The sequence below is a fragment of the Netta rufina genome, assembly GCF_964035555.1.
Source record: "Netta rufina genome assembly, chromosome: Z".
In the NCBI taxonomy this organism is placed as follows: domain Eukaryota; kingdom Metazoa; phylum Chordata; class Aves; order Anseriformes; family Anatidae; genus Netta; species Netta rufina.
Genome location: NC_140126.1, coordinates 41,277,843 through 41,304,012, shown reverse-complemented (window position 1 = coordinate 41,304,012; position 26,170 = coordinate 41,277,843). Strand labels below are relative to the sequence as shown.

Here is a 26,170-nt window from a genome sequence, read left to right as displayed (position 1 = left end):
CTCTAAGACACTCTTGGTTTAATGAGCAGTAAACAACTACACTAAACCTCGCACCTGAAACTTTATGGGAATGTATTTTTTTCATATCAATTAGCAAGTCTTAAAGCCAGACCAACTTTTTTTTTTTTTTTTTTTTTTTTTAACAGGAGTTTTGAAACAACCTGCTGACCAAACACTTACTACATAGATACACTTGGACAATTTCTCTAACAGTTAACTGTCCTTTGAGAAGGAAACTATTTGTCGTTCCATTTTAGAATATATAACAGTTAAAAGGAATAAGCAGTGACTTTGTAGCAGCAGGAATCAACCTGAAGAAATAAAGTGATCCTTCTGCCCTTTCCAGAGAATGTCTGGAAAGTCAAAACCGAATCAAGTGTATGACACTACAATCAACACGGCTGAAAGGAGTTACCTTTAAGTATTTCACTACTTCCCTTAGCAAAAATAAAGTGTCAGTAAAAGGAGCAGCAACAAGAAAAAGCTCTCCACATATACGTACATTCACCCCTGCAGGCAAATAAATACAAAGGATTCATTTTTCCCTGTCCCGTGGCAAAAGGGACACGGAAAAGGGATAAGGAGGGGAAGAACAAGTGAAAAAAAATGCAAAAGCCTCATATGCAGAATCATTTCACATATGTTTCACATTTCACATGTGAAATGTTTCACATTTGTGAAATTGCCATTTTTGTCAGAAATATTCAACCACCTATTAGAAGAGCAGGCACAGTTAAGTGGTAAATCGCAGTCATTTTCAGGTTGTAGCTTTTTTCTACAAGGTCGTTTCATCCATTTCATCCATTCAGTTCTATAACTCAAAAAGCATCAGCGTGGTTCCCCTCATACCAACATGCTTGTTTGCCTTCGCACAGTCCTGCTACTGCAGGCTGTCAGATTATCTCCGTGTCTTTAGAAACAGTTCACTGTGGAATTTAAAACCTCATTTTATAGCAAATTGTCATATAATGTAATTTAACAATATAAAAACCTTTTGGGCAGTACTGCTTTGCAGATGATCTGTTTGGAGCACACAGAAGAACATCAGTGGTCTTTCTAGAATGATTACATCTAAGGGCATGAAGCCTTACCATGGAGATGAGATATTTTAAGTTTCTGAGTGCCCTAAGAGCTCACTCCAAGGCGGAACAGATTGTTAATTCATGTCTCATCTAATACCTGCTCTCAAAGGAGATTGTTTAGAAGTGGTACAAAACAAAGTGAGGCAGAAAACAGGAAGAAAGGTCTACAGCCATCCTGCTTTTCCAGTAAACTGAGAGAGTGGGTTCAAGTCAACAGGCATTTGGACATTCTTTGGAGGGTGGCAGTTACTTCTAAAACACCCAACATAGTTATCCTCTCATTTCTTTCCCTTATCAGTTTCTTTCACTATTTGCTTCTCTCAGATTCCTGAGAACAGCTCCGAGCATTCCCTTTGACAGGAAACAAGCTAGGGTATCTGGCTCAAGTTAGAGAAATATGTTAAAACTGCAAAAAAAGGACCATCCCATCTCATCCTCACTGCCACACAATTTTTTTTTTTTATCAAGGCAAGAAATATTGCTGTGACAAGGGAGGGTCAGGCTGTGTGGGAAAGGAATTTGCAGGTGGCTCCGCGCTGTTTCACACATCCCTGAATTAGAGGTAATGAGCAAACAAGCGGTAGAAACAAAAACTTGAGCAAGGTTGAGATAAAGTAAATTGGCTGAAGTGTTAAAGATGAGCTTTGGGCAGTGGCCACTTGCTGTCTGGCTCCAGGCACATGCCTGAATGTCTCTAACAAATTGTATGACAGATTCAGGTGCATGGACAGCGCATGGGGCTAGGGGGAAAGTATATGTAGTAGTGAAAAAGGGCAATAAATGGCTCCTCTTCAAGAGCCATCAGGAGTCCATGTCTTGCATCCTTTCAAGGTTGGGTGTCAGGAAAAGGTTCTTCAGTGCAAGGGTGGTCGGGCACTGGGACAGGTTCCTCAGGGCAGTGCTCACAGCACCGAGCCTGACGGAGATCAAGTAGTGTTTGGACAATGCTCTCAGAGATAGGGTCTGATTTTTGGGTGGTCCTGTGTGGAGCCAGGAGTTAGACTCCATCTTTGTAGGTCTCTCCAACTTTTCCATCTCTTCTATGATTCTACGATTTTAGCTTGCAGTTTCTCCTGCTAAAAATGAAAAATTCCTTAACAGTTTGGTTCTGTCTTTAGCTCAAAATTATTTTATTTAACCTTCAGACTCTTAAAAGTAGTTGCAAATTGTCATTTCTTACTGAAGCAAGACTTGTTAAAGTCAGCTACCAAGAGCACCTGCACTGTCTTAAGATCACTTATGTTCAGAGGTTATTTCTTTTTTTTTTTTTTTCTTTCTTCCAGATGGCAGCCAAACAGCATGGGCTTCAATCTCCTACTCTGACTTGTGAAAATAATAGCTCAAACCCAAACCAATGTGTGCTTTCCTTTATTTGCCCATCTCTCAATAACTACAACTTCTGTGTAAAATACACATCACCCAGAGAAACACAGCAAGCAGCTTTCAAATGTCTACAGTGAAATAGAGTCCCAACTGCAAACCATGTTCAACAGTTTACATTTGATCAAGCTGTCATGGAGAACTTGATATCATCTCTATATACACATTTTCAAGCACTGTACCCTTGAACTTCATGTGAAGTAGAGTAGAGTAGTAGTAGGCTTGTAGTAGAGTGCTGCAAGCCTTCACATCATTTTCACACATGGAAGCAGACACTGGACCCTATGACAGAATCCCAATCTACTGTTATCTCCAGAACCCATTTCCATTAACAGAGGAGTGCAATCATTCCACACCAAAAAAAAAAGAACCCAAAACAGAACAGTTTTTCGTGTAGACTCAGACTTCTTTTCCACACCAGAGCAGAACTGGCCTCTTCACAGGCTACACCAAAGCTATGTTGATAATACCATTCATGATAGCTCCTTCAAGCTAAAGCAGGAAAATCCTCAGGATCATCAGGATTTGGAGCAACAATTTGCACCTATAAAGTGAAAAAGGAAGTTTTATAAAAATGAATCCATTGTAAAACACATGGCAGCGATATATAGACATGTATTTTACCCTGACAAATACTCATTCTTTTATTCAAATTAAGTACTTTATGTAATAGAGATGGATATAAATGACAATCTTATCTCAGAGATTATGACTATTGTAAGCCACACCATGAAGCTCTTCAGAATGCTGATTTGCTGGCTGAGCAGGACCAGAAGGTCAAGCGTTCTGAAGTATTTTGATGGGATGGAAAAAAAATGTAAAACAATCTTATCTGTAACATTTTTTCAGAAGCAGCATTGTGGTTTTTTTTTTGTTTGTTTTTTTTTTTATTAACATTCTCAGGCTACCACATATCTGATTGTAGTTTTAAACTCTGTGCTCTGATATAAAGAGACTGTTTCATTTTTATGAAGCAAACATCAAATTATTTCCGTATCATTCTGTAAGTTCCCAACCTTAATTATTTTATTCATGATAAGCAGAACTAAACAGACCTTTGGGGATTATGAAGAATAAAGGTGTAATTTTTAGGTGGTCAAATATATTGTTTTGTTTGTTTGTTTTAAAACGGAAAAAGGGGAGTAGAAGTTTTTTTTTAATGGTTATAAAAAAATACTTCCACCACTCCATGTCTTCATCTGCAGGATCCCAGATGTAGTGATCTCATGCTGTGTAATCAAAATACTATTAACATACAGTACTGAAATCTCTTAAAAGGGATATAAACCTTTAGTCATTTCAATTACTTCGCAGTTTATACCAAAACTCACTGCAGAAACAAATCTTCATTGCGTCCTGTCTTCTAGATAACATTACAGCAACTAGTAATCCAGCCTTTGGAAATTTATGTGTTGGAGTTCCTGAGCCTGAACTGGTATTTAATTTTAAGCAACTTGATATGGGTCAGGTACTGAAAATAACAACACAGGCCAACATACTGTGAGGTAGGCAATAGAAACAAGTCTGTCACTATGGAAATCAGTAATCCCCCCAAAAAACACAGGGGGAAGACAGCCACTACCAAAAAGAATTCCAAGAAAACAAAACAAAACCCACAAACTTTACCGTTACTTCTGGTCGAGGTCCCATCTCTTCGACTCGTCTACCATGACCACCTCGTGCTCCTCTTGATCCACGGCCAGGGCGAGGAAGACTCCCAAAGTTAATATCCAGCTGAGATGTTATGTCATTCACTGCTCTTCGAAAGACGTGGGAATCATCTTCGAAGTCTTCCTTTTGCAGCTAAAAAGAACATCTGGTTAAGGCCTGTAATTTCCTTACACACCCTTCTTCCCTCCCTGATACACACACACTTGTATTACAAACTAAGCAGCAGATAAATCAACAAGATGTCCACAATAGAAGACAGGCCTTAACTTGCAGAGGGTTTGAAAAGAAGTGAGACAACTGCTGCTTCCCAGATGCCAGGAATAGTTCCTTGCTGGCTCAGAGAGTCCTTGCAAAACAAATCTTATATACCAGCTCCGTAACACCGAAGAAGTTTTCAGAAATATGATCTACAAGGTTTTCCTAAGGAACCAGAGAGTCAGGCCTATGCTACTTACTCCTACAATTACCTTCAGGTAATGAAAAGATCATAAGCAACTACAGCATTTGCCTACCAAATGAGCTGTTAGTAGCTGTTTAAACTAAATAGCTGTTTAAACTCTGTGTATTCCTTGTAGCTAGTGGATTTAAGATTGTTTCCCACTGTAATTTTAATGTGTGTTACAGTTAACATACCTGTAAACTCGTCCCATACTGTGATGGGTCACCTATTCTATTCAATGTCTAATAGACGGATTTGACTTGTTCTTGTCATGTAGTTTCTGTACCTCTTCTATATTCATTTTAATAAGGTCCCTTGATAATGCTAGCCAAGAAAGTTTAGGAGCAAAAAGAACAGCAACTTGCATGCACTCTTCATACACTGTCATACTCTTCAGAGCTTGTAGTAGTTATTCTCCCCAGCACATTCCCACACCCTGGAGAAGGATGGGGCAATGGCATCTGTGACCACCAAAAGCCATGCTAAAAAAGGATGCAGCAACTTCTGTATTAGTGTTGGTCTATGTAAGTGCTAGGTGACCTAAAGTAATTAAGACTTCTCAAAAAGCTGTAAGCTTTGATGTTAGTATTATAACTAGGCAAAGGATAAATGTGTATCAATACATGCATACAGACGTTATTCAAGGATAAGAATTTCATCATGCTAGGCTACAAGGATATGCACATATTTCTGTGATCCCAAAACCTGAAATTAAGTAAGCAGGAATCTCTGAGTCTCCCTGCTTGCCTATCATACCAATAAACTAGAAGTCATCTCTGAAATATGAATCCCAATAATATCATGGAATAAAAATTTCAGAAAAGCATGGACAAAAGCACATTACTATGAAACAAGCTCTCCAGAGTTACTTTTAAGAAGCTTCTAAGAAGCAGGACCCTAAAACTGGAAAAAAAAAAATCATATATTCCAAGTGTACAGTGAAAGCTGGAATCCAGCGCAGATGAAAATAGGAGACTTAGCATCCAGACTAAGAGATGCTAAAACCAGAATGCAATATATACGTGCAAATACATACTGGTAATTATGCTAAATATAACTCAAAATTAGTGTAAGACATGTTTAGTAAACCAAGTTTCTCTAGTAGCACTACCAAAGATGTACATAGGTGGCAGCAACAAGGACACAGGTTTTATATTGCTAAGACTAAGTAAACTCTAAGGTAGAGCTACTTGTTATATTACATATTTGCATACAAAATGTGGGTGATGATCTGAGAGAAGAAAAAAGAATAGACAGTAAGTATAAAGCAAGTTTTGAGGCACGTATGTGATTACAGTAACAAAGTTGGATAGTGACTTGTGTTGAGGTTATACTAAAACTAGTAGAAAGAATAGAGACAGTTTCCTAACCCTGAGCATAAAGCAGAGTTTACAGAATTCCTCAGGCAATGCATGCTTACATCATCGCTATATTTTGACTTGTGAATCACCACTGCTTTGGAAGGAACAGTGGATTCTGGCTTCCGGATGTTGAATTCAGGCTTTGGTCGATTCTGTTGCTGAAGATTTTTCCACTCATCTAACGTCATTTCTTGAACTACTTCTTCAATTGGCTCCCCTTCAGCAACTCTAAAGGTTTATAGTTGTAAAGTAAAAACCATTAGCTTGCAACATGCCAGGATGAACAAGAACACTAATCTCTAAAGTAAGGATAGTAAACAAAACATCTGGAATGTTTCTCCCCAAATTACTATCCTCAATTTCACTTATAACCCGCAGTAGCTTGAGGTACAAGTTTTATGTCAATATAAATTAGAAAACACACCTCTTTGCTTGAAATTAAGTCTTATGAATAAATGCTATCTCTAACCTACTACAGTAGGTTCTGGCGTTTATCCATCCTTATCGTAAGTTCAAGCACTTCAAATTCTAGACAAAACCAGGCTGTCTTTTGATCTGGCATATTCTCAATTCTACTGTTTCATCAGTGGATCTACTCCTAGAAAATGCAGCCACAGTAAAAAAAAAAAAAAAAAAAAAAAGTATACTAAGCAATTCACAATACCCCAGTTGCACAGTTTTATTGACTTACATTGCAAGATGACAATGAGATGGATTTGTGTTTCAGTGCGGCTTTCAGCCATCTAAAAAGACCTGATGACACCATGGGATCTTCTAAGTAATTATTAGCATTTTCTTTGTGAATTTTAGACAACGCTTCTGATGCTTGTTTGACTTCTTTTGTCAGAGGTAGTAGCTCACAAGGAGTCATTATTTATCACCTGCCTGAAACTGACAGATTAATCCTAGTCCACTCTGAATTTGCCACACAAAATGCAATAATGCTGATACGTTCAAGGAAAACATATGGAGTATGTCACAACATAAGGAGTATGCTTTGCATATTTTTGAACTGTAAAGACAGAAGTCCAACGCTGTACATCTGTATTTATAAGACAAGATATGTAAGACTAAAAATCCTTCTCCACACATCACTGCTTGACTACTTCTCTGCCATTTTCCTAATGCTGGCAAAAGTTTTCTTGCCCAGAACCGGCTGCTATTACGTTATACTCCACGTGTACCTTTTAAGGATAGTAGCAGGCAGTTACTCCCTCCTTAATATAATCAGATGCAGGAAGCACAACTCACATCACTCTAATTGTTACAATAACCAAATACTATGAGCTATAGGAAAATCTGCACTGTTGACTCCCAGATACTTGAAAAAGTGCTTCTTCCACTGCTTCTTCGTCCTCCCACCCAGAACTATTACACGTTACAATAGCAGTTGAAATTGGTTAAGTTTTTCCCTAACACAAAGTTAGTTAAGTATATTCCCTAACACTTATTTTTCCACAAAACCTTTTAATCAGGCTCCTTCTTGTGCGAGAGATACAGATTTGCGTGTCTTCATTGGATCACAGTTCCAAGATGTCTTCTATCAAATGCTGATTATCAAGAGTGGATTTTTCTAATATAAATATACAGTTGATTAGATGCAAGCTGGAAATTTGCTTTATCATGGAAGATGCAGAATCAAGTGAACTGCTGTCCTGGTTTCAGTTAGAACAGAATTAATTTTCTTCCTAGTAGCTGGTGGAATGCTGTGTTTTGGCTTGGGATGAGAAGAGTGCTGATAACACCCCGATGTTTTCATTGTTGCAGAGCAGTGCTTATACCAAGCCAAGGACACCTCAGCCTTTCGCTCTGTCCTGCCAACAGGCAGGCTGGGGGTGCAGTAAGAGCTGGGAGGGGACAGACCCAGGACAGGTGACTCAAACTAGCCAAAGGGGTATTCCATACTGTATGGGGTCATGCTGAACAATATATAGGGGTGGCTAGCCGGGGGAGGGGGCCAGACTGCTCGGGGTTAAGCTGGGCATCGGTCAGCAGGTGGTGAGCAATTGCATTGTGCATCACTTGTTTGTACACACTATTAGTAGTAGTACTATTATCATCATTGTATTATTATTATTATTATTATTATTATTATTATTATTATTTTCCTGTCTTATTAAACTGTCTTTATCTCAACTCACGGGCTTCACTTTCCATTTCTCTCCCCCATTCCAGACAGGGAGGGGGAGGGTGAGTGAATGGCTGCATGGTGTTTAGCTGCCGGCCGGGTTAAAACATGACAAATGCACATTTCATCTCTGAAGTTGTACAAGCACCTCAGAAGAACACACACTTGAGAGTTTTCTGTACATTTAGAATTAGCAAACAGAAGAACAGCTGTGTGCCCTCTCCCTATGTGATCTTGCAGCATGCCATTTTATTACTTACCAGTCAACTTTATATTCTATTTTACTGAAGAACACAGGATATGACAGGTAGAAGCATATGAAACACTGAACTGCACAGTAACAGTCTTAATTTTGGTTCTAGGAAGGACAGTTTAAAATGCACTTCATAAAGCCAGTAAATAAAAATGTACAAGTCTACATGCCTTCATTCTCTGTTATTTATAAAATTCCAGCTATATAAACACAAAGTTAAAGGTAAAAAGACTGGTAAGCAGTTTGTAATTCTATACTGATTAAAATGATCTGACACTATAATTAGAAGAATTGATAAGGAAAAAATTAACACATTTACTGACTTAAATGAAAAGGATACTGGTGAAAGATGCAGCTACTTCTGGAAAAAAGGCCAACATCATGTGTAAGAACATTGCATGAAGAACCGATGACACCCTGAATGTTTAAATTTTCTGGCCTTAACAGTAAAAAACCAGCCATTTTTTGGCCAATTTTCTGAAACTTCAATTCTGGGAACAAGCATTAGAAAAGCAAGACTACTTACAAGCACCCAAGGAAGAAGAAAAGAGGAAAAAAGCTAATATAAGAGCTTCTACTACAACATTTAATTTCTTCCCAAGATGCTATGTCAAGACAGAATTGGTAAAATGCATATCTGAACTTTAGAAAGCCTTTTGTTCTTCTCTCCCCTTTTCACCAAGTAAGGGAGGCACATTTCAGTCCTTGATGAAACCTGTAGAAAGACAAAAACAGCTGCAGCAAGTACTTGAGATGTAGCTATCTATCTTCCTAACTACAACAGAAAAGCATGCCACCTTCAAGGCCAGCTTTGTGCTGCTACCTGTACTGCAAGAAGTAATACACACTTTCTGCAGCAAAAAGTTCAGAAAGAAAATGGCAAATAACGAATCCATACAAGAATACTGAAGGGCTGACCAAGTGTTACAAGATCCTACATAGAGAAAGTAAGTGGCCCAAAAATAAAAAGCACCATCACCAGGATCTACAAAGGACAAGTAAAAACACTCTCAGGCAAAAAATGTCAGCTGCCCAAACACAGAAAGAAACACTGGCAAAACAGACGCTCTGAAATAGGGAACATCTCCTACCCAACCCACACAGACTTTCTGCAAGTAACCTAGTCAAACCAAACCTTAAATCAACACTATCTAGTATTATCAACAACTATCATCAACACTACATAGCATTATGCTGCTGAGGATAGGACAAAGACATGTATCAACCTTTTTGTTTGGAGCAGATGTCACTGCTGGTGGGGTAGAACAAGGTCTCAACTGATGAAAGTTTCCATGTGGGAAATTCTGGAGTCCAGAAGAGAACGGCAAGACAGATATGAAGTCAAAAACACACAATATACAGGAAAGTCTTTAAGAAGAGCTGAGGAAGAAACAAATATATAATGCTAAGAAGGAACAAAATAGTGCATGCTGACAATGATTAAGGCAAGACAATTGGGAGAAAAAAACCAAAACCCCTAACTAAGACTTTCTAATGCTTTGGAAGTAGAAAGTACATCAGAGACACTGAAATCCATCATTAGAGGACATCAAAATCAACCACACAGGTATAAGAAGTGGTATAGGTACTATCAACCATGCTTTCAGTCAGCAAGACCCCTTTCAGACTTAGAGTCCAATGATTGTAATACAAGGACACCTCACTATGCAGCAACCTAAATTTCCCAGAAGGCAATTACAAGTGTAACTTTGACAAAAACACACCTACCAAAAACAACCGCTTGCTTGTCCCAAAGATATAGTGGAGCAGCTACATCACAAAGTTCTGGTTTCTCAACTTTTAAACCATGGTTTGATCTTTACTTCCAGGTTATTAGTGCTACAGATTTGGTTTAGGATGCTGACACTCCCAGGGGGAAGTAACGTCGCTATTACCAAGGCAGAGCAAAAGGAACATGCATATAACTTTTTGGAGAGAGACTCAACTGAAGCGAATTATTTTGGTCACTCAGACTGCATGGACATGCACTCTATGCATTACTTGACACCTTCTTACCTTATTTATTTTTCATAACCTATCACTGTATTTTCATTAATTCCGTGGAAAAGCTCCTTGACATGCCAATGATCATGCTGGCAAGCACTGCTAACTATCTAAGTACGGTCTCTGGACATGAACAAACTGAATTCCCAGTGCATGTATATATCAAAACATCAGACCAGGAGGTTTTAGTTATGATTCTTACTGCTTCAGTGTTTTCAATGGTTACTATAACCCTCTACCTATACTTTGTTTACTGTGCATACCTTTCCTACAGGAACTGCTCTAAACGAACACAATAATATGCAGAAGAAACAACGACTGAAAAGAATGGATTTCAGTTCATCTCTTTGGCTAATTATTTTCATGTCCTTAAAAATATTGAGCTTTTTTGGATCAATTTTTCAGCTGCACAAAGCAAATTCTTATTTGGCTTTTATCAAGAAATCAATAGCACAAATCTTTCCCACTGAACATCATTTGCAGGGACATTACTACCAGATATAACAAAATTTAAAATTACACAAGGTAAGACCAATCTACAACCATACAAGTTAACTATAAAAGAAAAGCGAAGGATTAAGGATTTGAACTGGTATACACCTAGCTTTATGTCACTATTAAGAAACAAGAGAAGTGAGTATGTTGGCAAACTTGATGACAAATTTGGAAAAATTCCTATTAAATGACCAGATGGGTACATATATCTACTAAAAAGGAAGGAGGTCCTTTGTCAAGGAATAGAATAAAACATTCGTGGAGTTGATAATTATTCTGTGATATTTGATAGGGATTAATTAGATTATGTGTTGTACTGAATAAAAAGAAAAAACAGTTTATTCAAGTCATCAGTCAAGCGAAGTTGGTTCTATTGTTTGAACTCTGAAGATGAGTTCAACAGAAAGCAGTTTTCAGGACAGCTTATGCAACTATACAACTTATATATTTTGTACTTACTAATTGCAGAAAAAAATAGCATGTCACTATAAACACTATAAACAACAGACACTGATGATGTTGAAGCATCAGTGAAATTTGTCAAGGATATAGCAAGAAGGAACTTAATGTATGAGTATTAAAGAAATTGTTGTCCTATACACTTTGCAAATGGAAACTTTTGAAAAACAATATGGACACAGTCCTGAAGGCAAAGACCTCGTAGGTTACAGAACTCTGCAGAAGTCTTTCTGGAGATGCATTGAGGTTGGTGAAGTAACACACCAGAAAGCTATATAGTATCTCCATACAGACAAATTATTCCCAACTGACAGGACTACTACTACTTTTTAACATGCTAACAGTCACGTTAGGAAAGAATTAGAGAAAACACAAAACCAAATATTTCAACTGTCTCAGCACAAGCACACAACTGCAGTTAAGCAGAAGAAAAGAAATTGATTCCTCGGAGTTGTTGCATTTAAAGTCAAAATGAGAAAAAACCCTAGCTGTAGCTTGAACAAACATACGTGCCTAGCCCCACAATGTCGAGGCTGCAGTGAAAGCAGAAGCTAGCCTTGTCAGAATCTTTTGCTGGTTTATGTTACCTGCCAGAAGACAGCAACTCTGGAGAGCAGGGACAACCTAAGCAGACAAGACCTTAAAATGCATTTTAAAGCATATCATACCTGAGAAAACATATCCCTACAACTTTTGTTTTTAAATAATTGAAAAACAAAAATACTTTTGCCTCATTTAGCAGTATCCCATCCATCCATCCCTAATTACATCACTACCATTCACGCAATATTTCCTCAGATCTTGAAAGATGTGGAGACACATAAATGCACCCAAAGGTAACTGCAATGAGCTACATATAATTCATATTTTGCATACAGATTTGAGAGTCTTCAGGATAGTATTTACTGAAAAGACTACACGATGCAGACTTCTGTACTTTTAGTTTACTTGCATCTTATGGAATTCAGTGGACTATTCCTAAACTAAACTTTTGAAAACATGAGAAGGCAACTGGCAGATTCTGTCAGAAACCTTTGTCAATATGTATACTTCTTGCCTTATGTTCTACAAGGAACTGATGTTAGGACACATCTAGGAAAAGCCTGATATTCTGAGCATGTTTCCACCTACCATGAAGTAGAAACTGGTACAAGTAAAGATACCACTAACTGATAAAGAGTGTTTAATAACTGTTCTCATATTTAGCTATTTTTTTCAAATATGCATTGCATTTATCTAATTTAACTACCCATCTGATTTAAGTTCACATAGAAAAATCTTTCTGGAAATCCAATTATCATCATTCAGTTTCTGGCAAATTCAGCTGTATAATAAAAGGTAGTTTTAAATTAAAGGAATCAAAGCACTATCAATTCATATTCTTCCAGGATTATACAAACTGAACAGGTTTTGTAGTGCACTCGGCTTTACAACTTAGATAAGAAATGAACCAATGTAACTAGTAAGCTACATAATTAGGCAAAAAAAGGCTTCATAGCAACAGAAGAGGGCACTGACATTTCATTGCCTTCCAGTATTTAAAAGATATTCACAACATGGTATCTGCTTATTCTTTGAACTCTTGGTTGAACAAGATTGTCTAATTAGTTTTTCTTAAGCCAAAGTGTTTATTTGACCTGCAGTAAATTCTCTTCTGGACACTGATCAGAATGAAAGCCAGAAGACCGAGGCAGATTTCTCTCTCAGTTCCCCAGCTTTTAAGGCTCACTGCAAGACCATTTCCAGTTAGCCTTCTAGGTTCTACAGAGGCCCTTCATGAATAGATGCATTTGCATGGTATTAGTGATTGATGAATAACTGACTTAGAGAATTTTATCTTAGTGTACTTCAGTTGTGTTTGTTTAATTGCATAAGTACCTTGAATACCTTTTTCCTTGCAGAGTACTTCAATAAAACAGGGTAGGTTTTTTTTTTGTTTTGTTTTGTTTTTTTTTTACCAATTACCCAAGTTAAAAGGGTAACAGACAATAGGCAGCCCCTCCTTAATCAATCTCCAAATGTTAGGAATGTAAGCATCACTGGTCACTCAAAATTGCAGCTATATAAATCAAGCTTTAGTCAGACTAAGGGACTCGTTTTCTTGAGCCACAAATAGAGAAAAAGCTTTGCTACTGCAATTATTTAAAAACAGAAAAACTTCACAGTTCAGATTTCCAGTGTGCCTCCCAATAAAAGTCAAGAATATCAGTAACAGTCGATTATTTTCTTTGCATTTAGAAAAAATATATATATATTTTAGCCAGACTATACTTTTTTAGAGGCTCTCCTTCAGTAGTCCCTTGCTGCTGAGCTGTTTCTGCAGTCTCTTCCACGGGAGCAGTCTGTTCCACCTCACTAAAACAGTAAACAGAAAAACACAAGGTCTTCATGGGGCACATTGGCAACGAACTCACATATCAAAGCATCACATTTCCCAGACAAAATTCCTTGGGAAGGGACAAAACAGAAGAAAAGCTCTGGGATCATAAGAAAAAGTTGATCTACTAAGCGACTATGTGAACTAACAAAATGAGAAGGAATGGGGAAACCTAATTTCTATGTACTTACAAACAAAAAAAAAAAAGTGAAAAGCATGCATGAAGACAAAATAACTCAGTCATGAACACCAGTACTTGATTATAGTACATCTCTGATACTTATGCTTGCATTTCTTATTTTCAATTAAAACAGTAAAATTCACACTTCATCTTTGAAGTCCACATTTTCTGTAACCCATTAGCCACATTAGTACGCTTTCAAACAAGAGCAGTTGCATGCTTATTTTCATTCCATTGATATGCATACATTTTTAAAATTAAAACTTTGTAGTTTCAATGCTTCATTAAGAACAATTAAAGCATAGAGATGCTTTTAGAATCGTTTAGACAATGCCAATTTAATGTGAACTCTACCACATGCACCACATCACAAGAAAGCAGTGTTATCTCACATCTGTATCACAAATCGTGATGCTACTGAACTAAAAAAATACTAATAGCTAGGGAGAAAAAACAAGAGATCTTAACTTCCTTGAAATTTATAGAGTTCACACCATCTTCACTGACATATTTAGAAACTAGGTTTGTGCTTTTTTTTTTTTTTTTTTTAAATCAACTAGGTTTGTGCTATGAGATCAAAACCATGTTTAAATAATCAATTACATGTTTTGAAAAGCTGGAGTACCTAATCAATCTTTTGCTTTTAGTTTGCAGCATTATAGAAAAGATAGAAGTCAGTACAGTCTCTTAGAGCTCAGAATATCAAGCCCCAAAACGTGGACCCAAAGGGATTTTTTTTCAACCTCTTAGACAGATACCTCAAAAAGCCTGGTGTACATTAACAAACATAATCATGATTGGAGTTATAAATACAAAACTATTTTTAAAACAGTTTTGTGAATGAATGTGCATGTGGCTACGGATGTTTACTCTAAGCTCAAAGTTTTCCCTTTTCTGTCTTTCAGCAGCCTTCAGCTGAAAACTTCTGTAAGCATTGAAGAATAAAGGCTACTGGAAAGAGTAGCATACTGCCAGGTGCACAGAAAAGTTGACTTTTCCAGCAAGCTTTGTGTTATCTAGAAATAAACCAATGAAAGAAATACAGAATTTAACTTCCCAACTTTTTTCATCTAATTGACCATTAGTAAAACATCACATTTTGTCACTGATCCTTATGTGCTTTAAGATGTATTTCAGTGGTACAGTCAGCTAAATGTCTCTTGAGCCACACTGAATTGTACTGCAGCTTTGCTATTAAGACACAATACATCAAATTTGAGAAAGAAGGACCAAACTTCAAGCCCACTGACAAGTTCCACTTGTTAGTGACTATTTTGTAGCAATGTCAAAAAGTACTGGAGTCCCACTTACTTGAATATAAGAAAAAGTCATAACTTATTTCAGAAAAGACAACGTAGCCCCAGTCTAAAATATTTTGACAGGCTTTTGTTCAAGAGACATCACCATGCCTTTGCTACTAATTAAACTCTTCAGGATAAACAAGATGAGTCCAGAAAGCTATAAAATTATGCTTAATCTATAATTAATAGAAAGTATGCCTTAAACCTCAAAATACCCAAACTTCAATGAACTGAAAATGATGATCTATGGTGGGCACCAGAAAATGATGGTCTATGGTGACACGAGAAAATGTTGTACCTCATATCGTCTCTAGCTGTTCCCCAGTTGCGAGCTCCGCTTCCACCCTTTTTGTCATCTGCTCTCACTCCTCTACAGAGAGAAACAGTGGTCTTTAACAGCTTTTTTACATTACAGACTTGAACTGAAACTAGTACTGACTTATTGGCAAGCAGCTTGGGTATAGAATGCACAAACAGAATATGCAAGAGATTCTACTTCAGTGTCAACTCTATCGTTCACTTGTGCACGAAGAACAAGTACACTGAACACTTACGTTTTATCGTTGCCACTTTGTCTTTCAAATTCCCGCTTTCCTCTTTGGTCAAAGCCATCAAAACTTCTGCTTATTCCACTACCTCTTCCTCTGCCTCGCATTCCACCTCTTCCTCTTCCACGACCTCTTGGTCTTTCATAGTCTACTCTTTCACCTGATCTAGAGAGAAGATTTCCAGTCAGATTTTTGTTTCTATGGAACCATTAACAACAAGAAAAACATCTGCATGACTTCATTTGTGCAGTTATAGGAGACACCTGTGTAAGAGAGCTACTGTACAATTTTTGAAGACTACATATTTACTCAGCACAGTTGTATTAGTTTTGTCATTAAACTGAACACAGCAGGAATTATTGCAGACAACAGAAATAGAAAGTTCAAGTGTTTATAGTTTAACAGTGGAAATATTAGGGAAGTTTAATAAAACATTACAGAACTGTCATGTGTTCAGTGACCTTATTGGGCCATAACTCCACAATACAAATTCATAGTTACATGTAACTGCTAACACGTTTTCTGAAATTTTTTAATACCAACTACTGTGATGGAAAATAAGAAGAGTTACACCCTCAAGTGTTAAGACTTTAGGTGAAAGTATTCTAGTACAAAGTATACATTTATACTAGAATATTACATTTTGTACTAGAATATTGCATTCTAGTACAACAAGTTTGTCATGTGTTCACTGTCCAAGTAACAAACAGTGTCACAAAGGTACAGTTTCAGTTTGAACTGTAAAATTAATTCTACTTTGGATCTGCACCAGATATTCTACAACAGTTGGTATGCAAGTTCAGAAACTGAATATTTACCTTACAGGCTAAAGGCAAAGTTTTCAGATCTTAATGTGTTTTAGTTTTGCCTTCTATTTTACCACTTAACAACAAAGCTCCAAATCAATCTGCACGGAAGCTGAAATGACAGCTCTGACAGACATGAACTAATAGGTACCCAATACCAAACTGATACGCTAATAACGCAACTATGCCTTTGAGTCACCTCTGCCTATCACATCTGTTTAAGAAGGTTAATTCTTTCCCCTCCTTTTCCATCCCTGTGGAGATCTTCTACAAGGCACCTATCATCTCCCTATACGATACATACCTTTCAGCTGTGAATTCTGTTTGCCTTTCTGTTTCATAGGAACGGTATTCCCTGAAAGAAGGTCTCAATTCAGTTTTGTCTTGTTTCTCTGCTCTTCTGTTGTCATTCCATCCTTGCTCTTCTCCTTGTTTAGGGGCTCGCTTCTGGCCTATACAGAAACACACACATTATTCCTGAGTTTAAAAATAATCAAATTGTATTTACCAGCTACTGTCTGAAGGGAATTGACTACACAATAGTCTTCTGCTTTACCACCTCCACTCCCAAGTCCCCCAAAATATTAAAATCACTTACAGTTAATGTTGTCAGACACTTTCTTTAAAGACATTTACTTACTTTCCCCTCCATATCGATGAATCTGTCTCATGCAAAAACGCTACTCTTGTTGACTCAGCTCAACCATTAAAAAAAAAAAAAACACACAATACACAACAAGGTAGAAAAATCTCATCTTGCTCACCTTAAATTATAAAAATTGAGAACAAAACTTTCTCTTATGTTTCCTCAAAGACCTTAATGGTGTACTACAAAACAGGATAGAGAAATTTCACCAGAAGACATGAGTTGCAAGGCTGTGGTAGAAGAGATGAAGACAGAGCAAAGAGGATCATTTGAGACAGGTGTTAGCTGTTTACCATCAGACATCACATTTCCTTACAGATAAGCTCAATTTAGAGTCTGCACCTCTGTTTTATGCTCACAATTATGGTATCCAACAAAATAAGGGTCACCTCCTTACATTGCTGCTCTATGGGGGAAAGAATAATTTACCGACATTACAAGACACTTAGTTTAAATAGCAGAAACGCAAGCAGTAAATACAAAGGCTTCAACTAATTCTAGAATTCCAATATATTACAAGACAAAATGTATTTAAGCTTTCTCAGTTTTTGTTTTACATTGTTGATGTTGAAGAGGAGCAGGTAGGGCAAGGTGATTGCAGAGGAACTGAGTGCTACAAAAAGCAATAAGCCGAGGTTATGCGTTCAACTCAAGTGCACCTAGCTTAAGACTAGAGTTCAATATGTACTTCCTTCTCTGTTTTCCCAAATTCTCTGCTCTATTTAGGACAAAGTTCTCCAAAAGCAAACCTTCTGTCTCCTAGACCCTATACTTAAACTGTGCAATGCTGAACAAGTTACTGAAGTCAGGTTCTCACGGACAAGAAACAGCCCTGGCTACTGTGCCTCAGTTGTTAGCACATAAGAAGAAAACTTATTCTATGTCAATATATTAATATACAAATGAATTCATAGTTCCACAGAAATGCCCGTATAAAAAGATCTCTCTTCAAAGCTTGGCTGTCAGGCATGAAGTCAATAGCATCATCTTTAAAAAGAAAACTTCAAAGAACTATCCACTCAGACAAAAACGTAGAATGGTGACTGATAAAGCTTTTTGTTAGGCAGTAAGGACAGTCGCATCTATACACTGAAGAAAGTTTAACTGGGGCTGCACAAGCAACCCTAGCTTTTTTTTTTTTTTTCCTAAACTACAAACTGCTTGACATAATATATTCTCTTTTCTCAAGATTTGGATTTCCTTAGCCCTTATAGCAGCAAGCATATTTGCATCCCAAAAATGAAGACAATCTGTGGATGAAGGACAATTTTGAAATTAGTCTGAGTGCTTTTTATTAAAGCATCCTAATTTGAAAAGGATAAAGTTGAAGTTATAAGGAATACAGAATGACATTTACTGTTTGGAAAGGTGTCTGTTCTGTGCATATCCCAACTATACCAACAATTACGCAAGTGTTAACTCTAAATTGGAATCTTGGTGTGAAAAACAAAAGACCATTTCTGATCATTTTTATTTATTTTGATCAAATCTGAACAGGCAACTGCAATACAAGAGTGCATGTTTATCCCTTTTTGAGCCTCTCACTAGCTATGAGAAGCAGAACAACTCAGCAAGAATGCAGAGACCGCATCCCTACATGTTTAGTATTAACTTCCAATTCACATACATATTTAGAGAACTCCTTAAAATGAGTAAAGCAATCACAAAACAAGGATGTAAAAGCCATTTTAGAGAGATGATCTGTGGTTCTGTTACCCAGTACCACTTAAAAGTACTTAAAAGTGCTTCAAAACAAGTCTTGTCAGATATGCAAGTGTATTACAGTGCATTACAAGTCACCAGCACTGACCGTGCTAGACAAAGCAGACAGCTCTTAACTTCATTGTACAGTTAATTCACTTCGATTCTAATAGATGGCTATAATTACTGCAAATGGATTTCAAATACTACAAAAATTTGTGACACTTGTAACCTGCATAAAAATACTTTAACTAGTTCGACAGACATGCAACAATGGATTAAAACTGCACAGCTGCAGTGAACACACCTCTCTAATAAACAGTGTCATCCTCAGAGCAGAAACACGTGGCTTGCGAATCTGTCCAAATACCAGCACAAATTTCAGCTCAACATATAAGGGCAAACCAAACCAGAGTCTGACAGCAGTGATAACATAAACCATCTGATCTTCTCCCTGCTAGGTATCTGTCACAATGCAGACTCACTTTTACTTAAGGATCCAAAGGACCACCAACCCTCTGGGGGACTGGGTTTGGGGGAAGGAAGAGTAAAACAAAGGCAATCCTGTGTAGTGTTGCCATAATAGCTTTCACTTACAAAGAACTGGGCCGTGCTTTGAATGCTCATTAATTACTTCTCCTGGTACACTCCAGCGTTGCCAGCTTGTTAGCATATACATATGTAAGTATGTAAGTTCCCTTCAAAACCACAATAGGGTCTTATGGATCATCTACCTGAGGTCTTGCAAACACTGTGCTGAAAAAATGAAGATTGCTTTTTTCTAGTTAATAAGTTTAGCCTCATTTAAGATGATTTTCTTGTTCGTACACTTAAATCTCTATTAAACTCAAGTAGATACCCACCACTCCTCACGTCACCATTATTTCCCTGCGAGGCTACTGCACCAGCCCGATCTGTCACCTCAGTTGCCTGTCACTTTACTTTCTAAATTGATAAAACAGAAGAAAAAAAAAAGCTGATTAAACTGTTTCTAAACCAGTTTTTTTCAGAAAATACACCCAAACCATTATTAGAGGTAAAGACGTCTGTAAATAGTAAAATTACCAGGTATAAGACATAGTTATAGCTAAAGAAGAAAAACACGCCAAACAACAGTGGGGTTTATAAACTGCAGATTAAGCCAAATAATACAGATCTAACATATTAAAGTATCTTTCACTTTGCCACCACTACTATGAGTATTAGTTTTGCTTATGCAGCAGCATTTACATAGGAAGACTTTCTAGAAAGTGTATTTAATAAACACGTTTTGCAGAACCCTGAACTGGGAAAGCAGAAATTATATTTTCAGGAACTGCAGCATCTCACTCCCTGCCACTGAACATCGGTGTTAACAGAAGGATTTAAAACAACTCAGAGAAATCTAGCTGCCGTTGCAGTGTTGTGTCTAGCTCCCATCCAAAGTTTCTCTATTCATACATGTATTATCTGCCCTCAAACAAGCAAAACTTTTGCCTGAGAAGAGATGGTTCTCTAGTTTATGAAGGGGCAGGCTCTTCACCGGCCTGTTGCTGATGCAGAACATTCTTATTTTATTTTTTAAGGGAAAAAGAGTAAGCTGTTGGGAGGCAGACCTCGTTTTCCATTTAGACATACACCTTGAATTTCCCAGCTTGCAACCACATCCAGTCACTGCAGGCGACAGCAGAAATCCTGTCCTGGCCCTGGCACTTTGAGAAGCCAGGCAGCCAAGGGTGGCAGCTGCCACACAGCTCCCGGGCAGAGGGATGGAGGCTGCTGATGCTCAGCTCGCCTTGCATTGCCTTGCATTCAGGCCTAAAATCCAGCCCCAAACGCTGCATCGCAGCGCTTTATAAATTCTCATAAGGCTGAGACCAACTCATCCCACTAAAATAGACGGTGCTCAAACCCACTGAAAAGATGGCATCCATGTTCTGTTTCTGCAAACGTGGCCCAGAGGTCCCAAACAGGAATTACCTATCTTTGGCCCCAGTAGGCACGCACTGGAACAGAACAGAGGGAAAGTGAGAGCTGCTTTCATTCAGGCAGAATAAACATTAGAGCAGCCACTGTAGTTACATGAAAGATTTATGCATCTTACAGCATGTAATTGATGGAAAAAAGCAATGACAAAACGCTTTCTGTCTGACAGCCTACACTCAGAAGTTTTCTGAATGAATCAAGGGCAGCAAGCATAAGTAACAAACAACAAACGTTTTTGCCTTCTCCGTCTCTCACCTTCAGTTCCACATACATTGTATGCTTAGATACCTCTGCTCAGAGCAAAAAAATCTTAGTTTTGGTCTTCCCAATACATAAATTATTCCGTAGGTTTGGCCATGGTTGTCGCTCCTGCTTTTTCTAGTTTTCCTACCCCCGAGGTGAAGAAAAGAGCAGACACTTTAATAAGTGGGAAAGTGAGATTCTTTCAAGAGCACAGCAGTTATTTTTCTGGTTTTATCGCTACTGGTATCTCAGTAATTCCTGATACTGTTTCTCTCAGGCTGCCTGCTGTTTTAATAGTATCAGACCTAGTGACCCTCTGCTCTTTCCTAAGCTACAGTAGCTTGAATCACAGAAATCATTCATGACGCAGTACAGCTAGCAATGCTGCCCTCCACCTCTAACCCATGTTCTCCCACACATACTGCTCTGCGCTTAATGTAAGTGAGCTTCCTTTGCCATTTTGTAGTTCATTTACAGTATGTATTGCTATTGCTCTGCAACTCTACCATTTTAATTTAATGGGCTAAATAACCTTGTATCAGCAAACTTGAGCTATTTATCCCTCCCACAGTTCTTCCAGAAGACTTGCCAGCCACCTACATACACACAAAATGAAGAAAAACTTTATTCAAAAAATTCTCTTTTGGAGGACTTTTGACTGCCTTGTAAGATGTTAGAACAAAGCTAACAACAGCAGTTACTAGTCCTAAATTTAAATTGCCCTTTCCACTTTTTTTTTTTTTTTTTCCCCTAAGACACACTTCTTCCCTCAGCTTTCAGATTAACAACTCATTTTTGAACGAAAATGTCTGAGCCACAAGACACAATTTAGTGGCAGCTCAGAAAAGATGAAGTGACAAAAAACAAGAAGAATACTGCTCTGATTGGTCTGGAATGAGGGCGAGTGGAGAAGTTATGCTATAATTCAAGGATCTCTGCAATTAATTACGGCTCCATGCAGAGACACTACTTTATTACCATCCCAGTAAAACAGCACCTCACACAAATGGACAGCTGGTCTTCCTTTAAAATAAAGCTGCGTCATTGGAAATACTGAAAGACAGCTCCCACTCTCAGGGACTTATTTTCATATATCTCCGAGTAAAAGCAGAATTAGGAATGCATGAACAACCAAATTTCACTCCTTTGCATACATGTGTGTCCATGTGACTTTAATTCCAAAGCTTCAAGCATTTACTTTTGTGAACTAAAGCAGGACTAACTACATGATCTGCAGAATAACACTCCCAAAGCACAAAACCAGGCTTCAGCTATTGCATGCAACGCAGCAAAGAAAAATAAGCGGAGCTAAGACTCTATTCTGTGATACTTTCTTTTCTTGCGTGCCAGTACCCAATTACAGAATTGCCTACCACAGCTACCCTCTGGACAGTCCTTATGACTTTGCATCTGAAAGAATGATACTGGAATTAATTATTTAAAAATATGAGAGCTACAGCCAGCATAAGATAAAATTCCCCAGAAACATTCCATGACCTATTAGCTTAAATAAGTAGCTAAAAATTCAGACAAATACTAAGTATTCAGGAGCTACATCTAAATGTTACACGGGTCATCAAATGCATACGAAAGAAGAAAACCTTCTGGAGGTATCAGCAACAAAGGTTTAGAGATTTCAATTGAACAGAGCTTATTACTGCATGATCAACAGATTTAATTTGCCTGGACTGCTGAAGAATGCAAGCTCTGCAACAAGGCCTTTTGAATAAAGAGCTGGCAAATGCAGTTTGGCCACTGTGCTAAGAATGAACTGAGTTAACATTAAGTGGTGCAACTGCAGGAGCTGTAATACCTACAAAGAGCCCTTACCCAAAGCCTCAGCACTCTGTTAAAGAATAACAACAAAAAAAAACAATAATATTAGTTTAAAAAGCCACGACCACATCAGTATGGCCAAAAAAAATAAAAATAAAAATAAAAAAATGTAGGTTTTGATAGGCTATGAAATAGCAGTTTACTTTCTCTGTAACAAAAAAAAAAAAAAAATTACTCCTTATAATTGTGTCAACTCGTAACAAACAGTTTGGATTCTAAAGATCACTCAATTATCAGGCAAAGACCTCTCACATGAGGTTGTTTCAAATTGAAAACATCTCCAGAAACTATGTTACAACTCCTCTGGAAAAGGCAGCCAAGAGCTAAGCAAAGCAAAAATGCTGATTTGCAGCAATACCGTGAGTAAACCTTCCACTCTAAAATCAAAACCTAACACCAAAAACAGGCTCTCAGGCATATGTAAAGCTTTCTATGTATTGCAAGTTTGAAGTCATACAGAAGGATGAGGCTTGCTTCAAGTCTTTCTTAAGATAAAGACTATTTTCAGATTTAAAATTTTCAAGAAATAACACAATAAAACAAGTTGTGAAGCTTAACAACACTTCTGGTAACCCAGACGAGCAATACACTCCAATAAATCGATAAAACTTGTACAGTGAAGACTTAATTTTGTAACTTCAGTCATAATATCAGAACCTGATTCAGCTGTTCAGATGGGTCTAGGTACTCCTTTATGGTATTTAATTCCTAACCAGTGGAATGAAATTAGAGGGAATTGTTCCCCAAGCTTAAAAATAAATAAATAAATAAATAAATAAATAAATAAATAAATAAATAAATAAGACTGGAAACATTTTTTTACATCAATTTTAAGAGAGAAAAAAAAAAAAAAAACAAAAAAACAGAAGTTTAGTCATTAGTTCCATAATTCCGTCATTTTAGTCAGTATTGTGTGTGATTGCTTATTTGCCAAACAAGGGTGTATTCTTCTAGAAACGCAGCCATCATTAGAGGCTTTATGCAAAATTCAGCTGGTAAGAGCAACTTCCCGAGCAGTTACTCATTCTCACCCATTAAGCCAATAGTCCCAACAATCTTCTACAGTGTCCAGAAGTTTTCTGGCTGAATTCTGTATACCAGACGCACATGTATGTGTACAGCCCAGATAAAAAGCCTGTGGCAGAAGCGCACAAGCAGGCCCAAGTCTCACCTCCCTCACTCGTTTTGCATGCTGAGCACTATGCATTTACAGTCCTTGCTCACAACAAGCCCAAGACATACACATACGAGCATACAAAACCCAGGATACCCACTTGCTCTTACAAAGAAAGTTATGTTTTTTTCCTGAGAGAATAATTCTTAAGTTATTCAACTTTCCTAAAGCCTGCTATAAGCCAGCAGTCTGTTCCCAATTTAAATCAGCAGGAAAGTAAAACAAGGCACATGGCTGATGTCTCTACACAGGGAAAGCGGGCTCCCTAGCATCAAGGTGGCAGAAGATACTCGGGCAGCCCACCAGGTCACTGTGCATTGCCACTGCAGTACACGCAGAGCCTGCTGAAGACACCTTACAGAGAAGCAGGATGCTCTTCACCCGCTTCATGGTCCTGGTAGACCACTGACAACTACCAGCACTTGTGCACAAACTTTTCCACCAAAACTTGATTTTGCCATTCACTGAACAGGGTCCTCCGCCTCCTGTTGATAGCCACAGCAACGCACCCTTGAAGTGAAGCCTGGCAGTAACGTGAGCGTTGGTCTTTCAGGCAGGGCTCCCTGACAGCCGCATGACCACGTCACCCCCGAAGAATCCCAAAAGACAACTTCTGGACAACTCTCTAAAGCGACAGCCCGCGCCATCGCCCCCTCCGGAGACTCCCGTTAACGAGCACGGACCCGGCACCGCGAGGCTCTCAGCGCCACGCGGGCGCGGAGCTGCGGCTGGGGCGGTGTCAGACTAACCGGGAGGGGTAGCAGAGGGGCAACCTGACGGCACGATGACCCCAGGCCCCCTCCTGCCCCACGCAGCCCGGCCCCCAGCACCCCCCGGGACGCGTCTCCCCCGCCCCGTACCGGGCTGCGGCGCGGCGGTGCCGAGGCCGCTCTGCTGCTTGCGCTCCTTCTGGGACTCCCTCCTGACGGCGCTCCCGCGGCCGCCAACGCCGCCGCCGCCGCCCCTCTTGGCCGCCGCCGCCGCCTCCCCGCGCTGCTTGCGCTGCTGCCGGCGGCGCTCGGCCTCGCGGAGGATGTCGAAGGGGTCGGAGTCGTCGTCCAGCAGCTGGCAGAAGCGGTTGGCCACGGCGCAGCCGAAGCTCTCCTGCATCACGGCGCCCTTCATCGCCGCCACGCCACGCCAGCCCAGCCGCCGCCAGGCGCTGCGACGCTGCCGGCGCCGCCGCCGCCGCTCCGCGGGGTGGGCGGGGCCGAGCCTGGCCACGCCCCCCTCTCTCTTTCGCCCCCCCCCCGCCCGGCCCCGCCAGCCAATCTCGTGGCGGGGCCGCCGGCGGCGCGCGGGCTCCGCCTATCGGCGCGGCGCGGCCCGGCCCCGCCCGGCGGCGGCACGCGCGGGCGCGGCGGAACAATGGCACGAGCCGAGCGGGCGGGCGCGGCCCCGCCCCCCCGGCAGGCCCCCTGCCGGCAGCACCCGCAGCGCCGCAGCCCCAGCGGGCAGGGCGGCGCCACGCACAGCCGGGAGGGAAGGGAAGGGAAGGGAAGGGAAGGGAAGGGAAGGGAAGGGAAGGGAAGGGAAGGGAAGGGAAGGGAAGGGAAGGGAAGGGAAGGGAAGGGAAGGGAAGGGAAGGGAAGGGAAGGGAAGGGAAGGGAAGGGAAGGGAAGGGAAGGGAAGGGAAGGGAAGGGAAGGGAAGGGAAGGGAAGGGAAGGGAAGGGAAGGGAAGGGAAGGGAAGGGAAGGGAAGGGAAGGGAAGGGAAGGGAAGGGAAGGGAAGGGAAGGGAAGGGAAGGGAAGGGAAGGGAAGGGAAGGGAAGGGAAGGGAACCCCCAGAAGCTGCGCTGTGTGGGCGAGGAAACGCTACAAAATAAAGCATAACACGAGGAAACGCTATAAAATAAAGCACGATGGAATAAAGCATTGTAAAATAAAGCGTTACAAAATGAACCATTAGAAAATAAAACATTACAAGAGGAAACATTACAAAATAAGCCATTATAAAATAAAACATTATAAAATAAAGCATTATAAAATGAACCATGACAACATGAACCATTATAAAATGAACCATTACAAAATAAAGCATTATAAAATAGAACATTATAAAACAAGCCATTACAACACAAGCTATTACAAACACAAACCATTACAAAACAAACCATTAC

General features: G+C 39.4%; 1 protein-coding gene across 2 annotated transcripts; it reads right to left on the bottom strand.

Moving 5' to 3' along the window:
- Positions 1-2,437: 2,437 nt before the first annotated feature.
- On the bottom strand, positions 2,438-25,244 carry HABP4 (hyaluronan binding protein 4). Of its 2 annotated transcripts, XM_084304674.1 has the most exons (8): positions 24,911-25,244; positions 16,790-16,937; positions 15,686-15,844; positions 15,430-15,501; positions 13,544-13,627; positions 5,993-6,161; positions 4,089-4,265; positions 2,438-3,006 (listed from the first exon to the last, which is right to left on the bottom strand). In XM_084304674.1, exons 1-8 carry the CDS (start codon positions 25,173-25,175, stop codon positions 2,950-2,952), a joined length of 1,131 nt encoding a protein of 376 aa, XP_084160800.1. In that variant the 5' UTR covers positions 25,176-25,244; the 3' UTR covers positions 2,438-2,949. The 2 variants fall into 2 exon arrangements, with proteins under 2 accessions (XP_084160800.1, XP_084160801.1); XM_084304675.1 differs by lacking the exon at positions 15,430-15,501.
- Positions 25,245-26,170: the final 926 nt, after the last annotated feature.

Excerpts from the sequence above, each read along its gene's own strand:
- HABP4 (XM_084304674.1), bottom strand. The coding sequence starts at position 25,175 with ATGAAGGGCGCCGTGATGCAGGAGAGCTTCGGCTGCGCCGTGGCCAAC. Across the intron at positions 16,938-24,910 it reads CACCGCCGCGCCGCAGCCCG|GCCAGAAGCGAGCCCCTAAA; the intron begins GTACGGGGCGGG and ends GTTTCTGTATAG. Across the intron at positions 4,266-5,992 it reads AGTCAAAATATAGCGATGAT|CTGCAAAAGGAAGACTTCGA; the intron begins GTAAGCATGCAT and ends TGTTCTTTTTAG.